This window comes from Dipodomys merriami, unplaced genomic scaffold (genome assembly GCF_024711535.1).
Source record: "Dipodomys merriami isolate MVZ:Mamm:240054 unplaced genomic scaffold, mDipMer1.0.p SCAF_2, whole genome shotgun sequence".
In the NCBI taxonomy this organism is placed as follows: domain Eukaryota; kingdom Metazoa; phylum Chordata; class Mammalia; order Rodentia; family Heteromyidae; genus Dipodomys; species Dipodomys merriami.
This window is the reverse complement of record NW_027203381.1, coordinates 73,499,564-73,513,344: the sequence shown is the minus strand read 5'-3', so window position 1 is coordinate 73,513,344 and position 13,781 is coordinate 73,499,564. Positions and strand designations below refer to the sequence as shown.

Sequence of the window (13,781 nt, the reverse complement as noted above, 5' to 3'; positions counted from 1 at the left end):
GTGTGTGAGACTACAGGAGTAGATGATATTAGTGTTAAAATGGGTAAATATTTTTGACATTTAAATATTTATATTATGTTAACAAATATATAATATTCAGATTGCTGACCTTTATATAAGATGGCTTTATAGTTATGTAAAATATATATGTATTTGTACATTGTATACGTAAATACTCATATATATATATATATATATATATATATTTCTTGTGACCTGTATTTCTTCAGACTTAATGCATAGATAGTAATAGAATAAGGCCAGTTATAAAATCTAAGAGTTTATTGGTTTGTGTCTGTAGCTTAAGAGTCAGTTTCTGTGAAGTCCTTAACACTTCTTTCTGGCAGTGACCAGCTGCTGACTTAGTTTTGCTTATATTCCCTAGCTTTATACTCTAGCAGTGCCTCTCTTTTGGGGTACTTTTCACCAGTCTCTGCTCTGAGTGCCTATGTGAGAACAGTAATGTCCATCTTGACTTCTTCTGCTCCTAAAATTTATTAGCTACTAAGATATTTCTTAACATTCAAATGTTACATGTAATCTCATTTTCTTTTTTAAAAAAATTTAATTTTATTGTCAAGGTGATGTACAGAGTGGTTACAGTTACATACGTAAGGTAGTGAGTACATTTCTTGTCAAACATTGTTACCCCCTACCTCATTTTTCTCCCACTTTCCCTCTCCCACAATGTATCCTCTCAAGTGGTAAAGTTCATTGCCAATATGTTGTCTTGTGAGTATCGCTGTTGCATTGGTTTGCCCTTTGTCCTTTGTCTCCCCATTTTGTTGTTCCCTTTTTCTTCCCTAATTCAGATAAACATATATATAATACACAAAGTGCCAAAATCAAATACAGTGATAACAAGGGATAAACCATAGGGGGAAAAAAGAAAAAAATGCATAATACATTAAAAACAACAACAACAAAGAAAAACCTCTTGTTTCCATAACCTGGAGTTCATTTCACTTAGCATCATCTTATAATAATTTCATTTTCTATGATAGTTTTATTGGAATACAGCTGCACAAATTCATGTACATATTTTCAATGACTGCCTTTATATTATAATGACAGAATTGAGTGTTACAATAAACCTTGACTCACAAGGCCAAAAATACTTACTTTCTTGGTTTTTACATAAAGAGTTTGCTAATCTTTGCTCTGTATTATTCTTTTATACCTATGCTCTATAACCATGTAAAGATTTTACAGAGAGAACCTTTCCTACAAATAATCTGGAGTACCTCTTAATCCCAGTTTATCTTTCTTAATGTAGAACCCCTCTGCATTGTACGTATGTGTTGGCAATGTGAGTACACACAGAGAAATAGAACATTTTCCAGAACATTGTATTTTACTAATTTTATTTTATTTTACTAATTTTGGTAATCAGAAATCACTTTTTCCTCCTCTCTCAATTTTTACCCATTATCAATGAAATAACATTAAACAGTGAACCGATATGAAAACTTTATATTATATGTGTGTTTAAAATGAGATTAGACAAAAAGTGTTCCCTAAAGGTTCTTTTATCTCTGAAAAAAAAAATTGTCAGTTGTGGGGCTTGAACTCTGGGTTTGGGTACTGTCCCAAAGTTTCACCTCAAGGGTAGCGCTCTGCCACTTGAGCCACAACACCAGTTCCATATTTCTGAAAATGTTTTTGTTATACTTTTATTCTGTTAAATAAATTTTGCTCTTTAATTTTTGTCACATTTTATTTTGAACATGAAGTCTTCATTTAGGAAAAACACATTAATTCCAATAGTTTCTTAAGCTCTTTCCAAGACACTTTATTTTCCATATTTTACAGATCATTGTTTGTAGAAGCAGTGAAATGCTTTGAGAAAAAAAAACAGCCAGTCTATGTCAGAAGATTGAAAACTAGTTCTATTTTTTCAACTTATTAACTACTTAGACATTTAATCATTTGGGGTTTTTCTTCTCATATATAAGAATAAAAACCATAATCCCTACCTGACTTGGAGTATGAAGCTTTTCTAGGTTAATACTTATAAAATATCACTTTAATATCACATATTTTTAATTCTAGCATGAAACTAAGCAAAGAGATTAAATAACTTTTAGCATCATATCTGCAATATGGAAGATCTAGATCTAATAAAACTTAGTCAATTACCCCAATGTTCAGTGCTCTGATTGTGATGACAGAAATTGCCTACTTATAAACATATTTTGTAACACTTGAGTCAAAGAAATTTGAATAGTAGACTTAAGACAGAGAATTGAACATGCTTCTATGTAAATTTCTAGTTAATGCAATAGTAGGTTCTTTGAAGTGTTTCACATCTATCTGTGATATTTTTCCAGTCTTGGGAATGAATACACAAATTTTTGATGGGAAAAAAGGAAAGTAGAAGAGAACTAGCAAAGGGGGCAAATTACATTTTAAAAAATGGTAAAAAAAAATCAAAAACAGAAAAACTATGTATAAAAAAGAAGGCCTCAAGACAAAAAGTTAGCAAAAATATGGTAAACAACAAATAGTGAAAATCCATTTATTCAGAGAATATTTTTAACAACTACTGTGCTGAACTTTTTTAGACATTAAGTGAAGAATGATAAGTTGAAACAATTTATGATGGTTATCTTCCACTTACAGTCATTATAAAGATAAATAAAATCAATACATATAATATTACAGTGAGAAAAAGCAGCAATATTATGGTAGATAAAAATGAGACAGAATGTTTTCAGTATTATCAGGGAAAAGTTTATGCAATAAGGACACATTTAAGTGAAATTTTGCAAGGTAAGAAGAGGCTAACAAATGATAAGGATGTGGGAGAAAAAGAAACTATAATACACTGGTGATGGAAAGGTAAATTAGTGCAACCACTATGGAAGGCAATATGAAGAGTTCTCAAAAATATAAAAATATAACTACTATATGATCCAGCTATACCACTTTTGGGAATTTGTCTAAAAGATTGCAAATTAGGATACAATAAGCACATCTATGCTCATTGAAACATAATCTACAATAATCAAGTTATGGAATAAATCCAAATACCCTACAGCTGACAAATGGATTAAGAATCTGTGTGGTATATATAAATATACAATGTTTTCATCCATCAGGAAGAATAATATTGTGTCATTAGCAGTGAAATAGAAGGACCTGGAGAAAAATGATGATATTAAATAAAGTAAGACAGACTCAGAGAAAAAGGGCACCTGTTTACTCTAATATGTAGAAACTAGACCTAAAATATCAACATATTTGAAAACACAGGTCCATATACATGAACAAAGTGTGTATGTATAGGAGATTCCATAGTGTTACCCTTTTGGACAATTAGCAGGCAATTCAACAAAATAAATATTAGGAAGCTGAAACATGTCTTCACTGAATGGGGTTGGGATTAAATGAAGGGGGACAGATGAATAAAAAGATGAATAATAGGCAAGTATTGTTATAATACTCAGTGTACTTGTATGAAAACTGAACCAGGAAACTTGAGATGGGTTGGGATAGGATAGATGGAGGAGAGAATGATGAATCTGATCAATGTGTATGTTACACATAAATGGACATCTAAAAATCAAAACACTTTTGTAAAGAACAAAATAACTAAGGAGCCAGCGAAAGGTTTCAAGCCACTTCCAAATAAGAGGCAGAAGAACCAGATTTAACTCCTGCTTAAAATGACCAAAAACAAACTTAAATCCCAACAAATCAGGAATCAGTTTTTAAGACACAGATTTAAATAATTTTTAAAAATTATATCTTATATGATTGGAGGAAAACAAATGAATCCTACCATCACAATGATGCAATGCAAAAGGGTGGGGGGGAAGCCTCCTTTATGAAGATGAGGTCGTTAAATTGGAGACATATTTTTAAAGGAAAATAAAAGAAAACCAATGCTGTAATTCATAAAGAATTCTAACAATACAGTTCCCTCAACAAACGAAGTTCTTACCAATATGTAACATATGAGTAAGCTCCCAGGAACAGGTTCAAAACCATGTAAAAGGATTACACAAGTGTCTGTTCCCACCAACACAGTTTATTTTCCCAAAGAAAAAGAGTTCAATAAAACTAAATGAACTCCAGAAATAGATCTATATATATGGGCAACTGACTGCAATTAACTAGAGAAAGAAATTTTTTCTACAAATAGTCTTCAAATAAATGGATATCGTAGTGAAGAAAAACAAACTTGACCCAAATTAAAGACAAACACAAATCACAATGTAGTATAAACTTAAAAACTAAAACTATAAATCTAAAGAAAGAACAAAGAAAAAATTTTAACCTTGGGTAAGGTGAAGCTTTCTGCAATATCAAAAACATGTTCTAAAAACAACATCTAGAAAAGTCAGTCTTCATAAGCATAATTTCTTATCCTTCAAAAGACACAAGAATGAAGATTGAAGCCTTGGACTAGAAAAATATCTGTATATCATGTATATGTTAAAGAACTGTGTCTAGAACATACTAAAATCAAAACTTGCTAATAAAACTGATGAACTTAAAAACAGCAAGATATTTTAATATTCATTTCACAAAAAAGATAGATGAATAAATGTACAAAAATACCCAACAATATTCACCACTAAGGAAAGGCAATTAAAATTACAGTGGCTAAAGTCAAAACTACTGATCTACCAAGGATTGGAAGAATATACAGAGAAATTAGAATTTTTCCCCACTACTAATAGAAACTTAATAATAGTGTAACCTTTTGATAGGTTCCTAAATATACTCTTACTATATGATGTAGTTATATTATTTCAATTTATCCTATGCAAATGAAAACGTACAACCCTATGAAGACATTCATAGCAACTTTATCTAAAACTAAAACAATGCAAGCTCATAACGTGTAAATGGATAAACAAACTGTGGCCTGTCTATATAATGATATGCTACTCAGAAATTAAAAGGAATAGAATTTTAACCAAGGGCGAGGGGAAACCACAAAACGCAAACTCATAAACCTGATACAGAACTATCCCATGTACTCTGGAAAGCAGTATGGCGTTTCCTCAAAAGACTAAACATACAGCTTCCCTATGACCCAGCAGTATTCCATTCCTGGGCAGCCCACATTAAAGCCACGAGTGCAACCATATTCACTGCATGTTCATTATTTACCATAGCTAAGATACGAAATCAACCAAATACCCCTCAGTGGATGAGTAACTGGTCAAGAAAATGTGGTAAACATACACAGTGGAATTCTATGCTTCCATCAGAAAGACTGACATTGCCCCATTCATAAGGAAATGGAGATGTGGAAAAAATATATTAAGTGAAGTAAACAGACCCAAAGACACACAAGCTGCATGGTTTCCCTAATTTGTTATAGCTAGAATATGTCTAGGATATTATTAGGAGAAGAATACAATGCCTCAATAGCTATGTGCATATGACCATATAAAATGATGCTTATTGAAATGAACTCCAATAAATGGAAACAAAAGGGTTTTTTATTGTACTGTTTACAGCTGTTTACGTTCTTTTTCCTTTGCTTAATTCTTTTGTCACTGTTTATTTTTTTTATTTCTGTACCCTTTGTCTTGTATGTAAGTTTATCCGATTTGGGGAAGGGAAAAGGGATCACAGAAATGATGGGACAAAGGGTGAAGTAATTCAACACTAATACTTACTAGACACTGTGTTGGAAATTAACTTTACAACTTGGAATCAAGAGGGGAGAAAATGAGGGAGGGGGGAATAACACTTCAAAAAGAAATGACAGCCCAGAAGTACATTCACACATACATGTCATATGGTGATTTAATTTTTGACAAATGCACCCAATAAAATACACCAAAAAATTTTTATGGTGAAGAACTTGAGCTCAGGACTTCTCACTTTCTTGGCTTACTTGGCATTGCCCCATTTGAGCCACACTTTCAGCCCAGCTTTTTTATGGTTAATTTTGGAGACTGAGTCTCACAGAATTTTTGTCTGAGCTGGCTTTGAACCTTGATCCTTCAGACCTCATCCTCCTGAATAGCTAAGACTGTAGGTTGAGCCACCTGTGCTTGACAAAAAAGGAAAATTTTAAGTAACTAATTAGGTATGAACCAAGCAAGAAGCAAGCATGTAGGCACAGAAATGGGCTTTAATCTCTACCTCATTCTATAATCAAAAATTTCATTGATATGGATGATAATAAAAGATAATATTGGGAGGATTTATAAAACCTAAAACAAGCCTAAAAATTAAAAAGCAAGTTGAGCATGGTAGTTAACATCTGTACTGCCAGTTTATTGAGAAGCATAGGTAGGAGGATAATGGGCCAAAGCTAGTAGAGCACCTGCCTAGCAAACATAAAGCCCTTAGTTCAAAACCTAGTGTCACTAAAAAAAGAGACATCATGCAGAAAAATATAAATCACAGACTGGAAGAAAACATTCATAATACCTACATCAGACAAGGTTCTTGCCTGACTGGGCACCGGTGGCTCAAGCCTGGAATCCCAGCGATTCAGGAGACTGAGATCTGAGGATCACAGTTCAAAGCCAGCCTGGAAAGTCTGTGAGACTGTTACATCCATCTAGTCACAGAAATAGCCTGAAGAGGCACTGTGGCTTAAGTGGTAGCCTTGAACAAAAGGAGCTCAAGGACAATGCCCAGACCCAGAGTTGAAGCCCCAGGACCACCAAAAAAAAAAAAAAAAAAGATTCTTGCCTGAAATATATGTTAAAGTTTCTTCAACTGCATAACAAGAAGTTAATTGTTTAAAAAAAATAGTCATACTTGAATAGGAACATCACAAAAACAGTAAACAAATGAAAAGCAACTATCAGTAGTTATAGGGAAATTTAAGTTTAAATCATAGTAAATTACTATAACTAGAAGTACTAAGACTTAAAAAGACTGATAGTGACTAGTGTTGAGATCACCCATAAGTTGCTGATAGAATACAAAATATAGTATCCCAGTTAGACCCCACAAGATAGAAAAATGCTATAGAAAAAATACTCAAAACACAAAAAGCCTAAGATTTTCAGTTATTTATTATATTAAAGAATGAAAGGACTAAATATTTCACAGTATAAGCATATTGTCATAACAGTATTATATTTTGTTATAATGATTGATGAATTCTAAGGAGATGGGGAAATTATTTTTAAGATAGACATAAATAGAAACGTGTGAGCATGCAACTCCATTGTAGGTTGAAAATAATCAAAGAAGAAAGGGGAATATTCTATGACACATTTTTTATCTTACATTTTCCTATTTTTCAAAGCATTATTTCTGTAGTCAGAAAAATGTGTATTTTGGAATAATGATTGTTCTGAATAAATATAAGACCGAGTAATGATTACTTAAAATATTTAAAGTTAGGACACATGTATCTTGACACATGGAAGTTGTTTTACTATTATTATGGCTATGTTGAGCAAGAATCAGTAGAAATGAGAAAGAATAAGGGAAAACAAATTCAGAAAATAGTACACAAATTAAAAAAATATGAGCTGGGCCCCGGGGGTTAATGCCTATAATCTTAGTACTGAGTACACTATATTTGAGTGACTCTATAGATGAATACTTGTTGCTTATTTAGTTATAAAACTTTTCTGTTTGATTTGTATCTCTTGGGTAAAGAACATGTTTGCAATAGTTTTGAGTTGATGAATGTGTACTTCTAGATTAATAGGAATAATTATATCAGTGAAAATTGTAAGTCATCATTACAAGTAAAAATTTAAATATGAGATGAGCATTGATAGTTCTCAAACTAAATGAAATAGAGTAGGTTACATGATCTGAAGTTGGCACTCAGAGCTCTATGAATGAAATAATATAGTATGTAATAGTCATGCTGTATGAATAATATATCACATATACAGTGATAATCCCACAGGTTATAATAGAGCTGAAAAATTCCTAACATCCCATACCTTTACTGATCTTCTCTCTGTTTACATATACTTAGAAACCCAAACATTTACCACTGTGTCAAAATTCCCTGTGGTATATAGTAAACATGCTGTATAAGTGTAGCTGAGGAGCAATAGCCTATACAACTTGGGTAAAGCTGTTCCATCTAGATTTGGGCCAACATACTCCATTTTATTCATGCAGTAACAACAACTGATGGCACATTTCTCAGGACATAGTCCAATTAGTAACATGTGAATTTACTATGAATCCTGGGTTTTATTTAAACTGTCATTGGCTTGGTTTTGTGCTTATTTCTCACCTATAATATATTGGGATTTTTCTAATATATCATAGTGGATCTTTGCTGTGCCACAATTCTATGATTGTTTTTGTACCTAAAGAAAATTTATTAGCAAAAAAGATTAAACAAAGATAGTTTTAGTTCATTCACAACAGCCCCCTAATGTTTTCTGGAAATGGAGACATGTATTTAAGTGCCAACTAAATATTTATTTACAAAAGAAAAAGTATATGAGACTTCAAGTATAGAAAACTATGAAGAAGGATACTTTACAAGTATCATTGGAATGAAGAGTTTCCGATAATGAGAATTACAGATAAATGAATCTGTTGAACTTACCAATATATTTATCTAGAAAGCAAGAGGAATGAAATTTATAAAATGTTACACATAAAAGGGCTATAGTGTTTTATAACAGTTGAATGTTATTTGACAGATTGATTAATACATAATATAAATTTAAATTTAAATTGGACTATAAAATTTTAAACTAAAACCTTTTTCTCTTTAAGATTTTGTCTTTTATAAACATATTTTTAAAATTGTATCTATTGTTAAAATAGATAGTTCATGTGAAAATAATAAATTTTACCCTTCCACCACTCCTGTTTAATTATCCTCTATCAGTCAGTTGTTGCTTCCGGTTTTTCCCTATATCACTTATTTAAACAAGTTTTGGGAATAAGTCACATAGTATAGGCATGAAAAAGTTTTTAAACTTGAAGAAATTAAGAAAAAGGAATTAGTAAGTACTAGAAAGATTTATCTCTTCTTGTCCCTTTGCCTCTCATTCATTTTGTCATTGTATTTTTAGGTTTAACTGAGCTGAATGACAGTCCAGTCCCCCTGGAACTTGAGCGTTGCAAGTCTCCCACTTCAGGTAAAAGATGCGTGGTATTTTATAAGCTTCTGGTAGTTCACTGTATCATACTATTACTTTATTTTAATTTTTGTAATACGATATTCATGATTTTAGATGTCTTAGTAGTTTTGGTTTTCTGAAACTTAACTTTTAAGCAACTTATCCTAAGCAATTCTTGCCCCCAAATAAAATTAAGATCAGAAGTATGAATATAATGCTTTTAAATAGACAACTTTGCAACTATATTAGGCATGCTTAATTAGTGTCAAATAAATTTGAGTAATATTATACAGAAACTAGAGATGATTTGGTGGGATGTAGAAACTATACATGCAGAACATTTTTCTGGACCAGCAATTCTTAAATATTTTCCCACATTTTTTCTTAGCATTAATTAGCTGTAGAAGGGAGTTTCATTTATGACATGACGATATACATGCATATCATGATCAGAGTCAGTTCCTCCATCATGCCTGTAGCCCTCAAAGGACTTGGCATGTAATCAAGTAGATTGCTTCAAAGCAAGAAAGTTTTGACTACTTCTGTATAATGTTACTTGCCTTTCTACTTCCATTTCAATTTTTCCTCTTGTGTTATTTGTAACTAAAGCCTGCATTAGCATCAAGTGAAGAGTATTTAAACACAGACTGTGGGGTGCCAGAGATTCTAATCATTAGATCTGGGTTAGTGTTTAAGATTTTTGTTAACATTTCTAGCAAAGTCCCAACTGATGTTAATGCTTTTAGTCTCCAAGCAACTGGAGAAGCATTGCCCTGCTGCAAATATAGCCAGTTGTAAGGCATTTACCTAGCATGTGAAAGACCCTGGATTCAATCAAGAGAGACATAGAAAGGGAGAGAAGAGAGAATATAATAAAATTGCCCTATGAAATAGTTAAAAATACTTTATTCCTTCATAATATCTATTGAAGGAATCTTATACTTTGTTAAATCTGTTAAGCACAAAATTGGTGGGACAAAAGGTGAACCAATTTAACAGTTAATTCTCACTAGATACTAAGTTGTAAATGAGCTGTATAATTTGGTGGGGGAGGGAAGCAGAAAACTGGGAGAAACTGAGGAAGGAGTGACACTGTTCAAAAAGAAATATACTCATTACCTGACTTAATTGTAGCCCCTGTATATATCACCTTTACAATAACACTTTTTTTTAACAAAAAGGGTAAGAATATTGATGTAGGTATATTCAAATATACCTGAATCTTATATATACCTCATTTTATATCTCTGGTTTTTATGTGGACCCCAAATTCTCTTATACTCCAACTGTAAGTAATACAGAGTTGAAGGTTCAGACTATTAAGTATTTCTTGAAAATAATGAACAACAGAATAGATAGTGTGAGCTGAAAAAGAATCCAGTGCTACAACTGCAAAGTCAATGTTCTCAGCTTCCAGAGTGGTATCATCATGTTTTCATATTATTTAGTCATTTACTCAACTACTCAACAAATTTCTAGTTTCTACAGTCAGACATTATGTTATCCACTGAGAATAAATTAGTGAGAAGCATATACTTTATTATATAAATGGAACTTACAGTCTGTCTGTAGACACAGGCAATATCCTAAAAACTATACAAATTGTTAACACTTTTTTAACACTGTACTTATGTTGTGCAATTTGTTGCCTTGTATAAATTCACATTTCAAGAGGCTAACATTAAACTTTTATGCTAACATTAAACTCTTACAGAATGTTAACTCCATTTATCTGGCATAAAACTTTAATTTCCTAAGAAAAATACCCTCCCCTTTTTCTGCCGGTACAGGGGCTTGAACTCAGGGCCTGTATGCTGTAACTGATCCCCTTTGTGATCAAGGCGAGCACTCTACCACTTGAGCCACAGCTTCAATTCAGGCTTTTTTTTTTTAATAGTTTATTGGAGATAAGAGTCTCATGGAGACTTTTCTGCTGGGGGCTGACTTCAAATCTCAATCCTCAGATCTGAGCCTCCTGAGTAGATAGGATTACAGGTGTGATCCACTGGTGCCTGGCCAGTTACTACCTTACTATCTTAATTCTTTTTATCATAATTTCTAACTATCATACTTCTCACTGTTCATAATCTACAACAGACATTTTACCAAGTATAAGTGAAAGCCATGGTGACAGAAAATGTTATCTATATTAAGATATATTTATTAAGATGCCATAGAAATTCATCTCACAAAAGAGTAACAAAAGAATATCCAACTTTTTGAGGTTCATGCTAAAGCTGGAGTGTCCTTCCGCAAAAATTCTGTGTGCCTAAAATCCCACTAAGTCCTCCATGAAGCTTTGTTTTTTTTTTCTTCAAATGGTCCTATTGTAGCAGCACTTGACTTTATTTTATAAAGGAACAAAATAGAGAGTGTTTCATACAGTAATGAAATTCACCTTTAAGGTGAATTGTTAGTTCACTTAAGAAATTACATGACAAGCCAAGCATTGGTGACACATACCTACAAACCTCTCAGGAGGCTGAGATCCAGAGAATTGGAATTCGAAGCCAACCAGGACAGAAAGTATATAAGACTCCATCTCTAACAACCAGCAAAACGCTAGTTTGGCTATTTTGGAGGTGGTAGAGCACCAGCCAAGCAAGATAGCTGAATAAATGTTCCTTACTTCAATCTAGTAAAATGCTGGGTAGTTGAACCCTGAGCTCAAAATCCAAAAGAGAGAGAGACAGAGAGAGAGAGAGAGACAGAAAGAGAGAGGAAAGGAAGAAAGGAAGGAAGGAAGGAAGGAAGGAAGGAAGGAAGGAAGGAAGGAAGGAAGGAAGGAAGGAAGGAAGGAAGGAAAATTACATGCCAATAGTTTTCTATTTCTTTCCTTTAGGACTTGCTACCAGAACTCCTGAGGCAGCACCAGGCTTTTATAGGAATGAAATACCAGCTGTGAGACAGAGGAATCAAGTACATCACTTGCCAGGTGAAGGTGAAAATCTTTTCTATAAATAAACACAATACTAATTTCTCCATAATTTTCTAGACTTCACAATTTGTCTCAAGACTATTCTCAGAGCTAGGTGCTGGTAGCTCACATCTGTAATCCTAGCTACTCAGGAAGCTGAGTTCTAATGATTAAGGTTTGAAACTAGCACTGAAAGCAAAATCATGAAACTTTTATTTCCAATTTAAAAAGCAAGAAGCCAGAAGTAGAGTTGTGACTCAAATTGTAGAGTCTTAACTGTGACTTAAAGAGCTAAGAAAAACAACTGAGGCCTTGAGTTCAAGCCCCAGTACCAGCATCAGAAGAAGAGGAGGAGGAAGGGGGGGGAGGAGGAGGAGGAGGAGGAGGGGGATGGGAAGGGGGAGGGGGAGGGGAGGGGAGGGGGAGGGGAGGGGAGGGGAGGGAGAGGGAAGAAGAAGAAGACGAAGACTGCAAGTCTCTTGTAGTAAATGAAGAAAAGTTTCCTGAAGCCATTATTAAAATCAGTCACTGGTTTTTGATATGTAAAGTAGGAATTTCTTTAAAAAGGATTTTGTGAAAGATTTTGAAAAAGTTTAATAGAATTTTGATACTATTTTATTTACTATAAATGTCAATAGTTTCCAGCCTATAAGAAAATAAGTGAGGATTAACAAATAATTCAGAGAAAAGCTAAGAGCCCCAAAGTAGTGAGATTATATAAAATTCTCCATATTTCTTCCTAACATTGTGAAATATTTGTCTGTAATTAACAATAACCATGATAATCATGGAAACTCCCTTTGGAAGGCTTTGTAATCTCAATTTTATGCAAGCAACATTTGTTGCTGTTCATGGGGACCAAAATAGACTCACATACAAATTGTATAGTCCCCTTAAACTAGACATTCAAATGTGGTTATAACCACATTTGTAACTTTAACATATTACTAATGTTATAGACATCAAGTAAGGTCAGCAATCAAGAAGGATTAAAGTAATTGTTACAGTTTTCCAAACAATAATTTCATTTTTTCTTACCTAATACAATACTCCTGGAATATACCTTTTTCTGATGAGAAATGTGAAGCTCAGAGCATTAAATAAATACAGATAGAATTCCAAGTTAGCTATATGTGGTTGTAAACCTATGCTTTTCCCCTTTCCTTATGCTTGATTATTTGATCTTTTATTGTTGTTGTTAACATTTGTTTGTTTATTTCATGGTACTGGGGCATGAACTCTGGGCCTTACACATGCTAGGCAGGTGTATACTTCTAGGCTGTGCCTCAGTCCTTTTTTGTACTGGTGATTTTGAGACGGGTCTCAATTTTGCCTGAATCTACATTTAGACAGATTTTCTTATTTTACACTTTTCATACCTGATATGACAGGCACACACCACTGTGCCCAGCTTTTCCCATTAAGATGGAATTTCATAAACTTTTTTTTTCCCTAGGCTGGCCTATAATCACAATCCTCTCTATCTCAGCCTCCCATGTAGCTAGGATGAAAGGCTTGAGCCACCAAACCTGGCTCTGGTTTTGAGGATTTTAAAAAATGGGTTGAAAACTCCAATTTTCTCTGGTAGTTTATAAATTAATATAAATATAAAACTAAATAGGAATAAAGTTTTATAATTACTGAACAAAGATGTTAATAGCCCTTGATTCATTAATATTATCTAAATAGGAATAAAGGAGGTATTTTAAGGTAGTCATAACATTAAACATTTTTATGCTGGGGAAAATTCTAATGTCAATAACTCTTTGCCTAGGTATATCTTAGATGCTTCTAGAAAAAAGATTTTAAAACAGGGGGGTGGCAACAAA

General features: G+C 33.1%; 1 protein-coding gene across 6 annotated transcripts in view; it reads left to right on the top strand.

The window, feature by feature from the left end:
- Stxbp5l (syntaxin binding protein 5L) overlaps positions 1-13,781 on the top strand; it is a 195,335-nt gene that overhangs the window by 132,582 nt on the left and 48,972 nt on the right. For 4 of the 6 annotated variants that reach the window (XM_070030124.1, XM_070030120.1, XM_070030121.1 and 1 more), the window contains 2 exons: positions 8,988-9,053; positions 11,878-11,976. In XM_070030124.1, the coding sequence (XP_069886225.1) occupies positions 8,988-9,053; positions 11,878-11,976 (165 nt within the window). The remainder of the gene's footprint in view (positions 1-8,987; positions 9,054-11,877; positions 11,977-13,781) is intronic. The other 2 variants (XM_070030125.1, XM_070030123.1) reach the window with 1 other exon arrangement.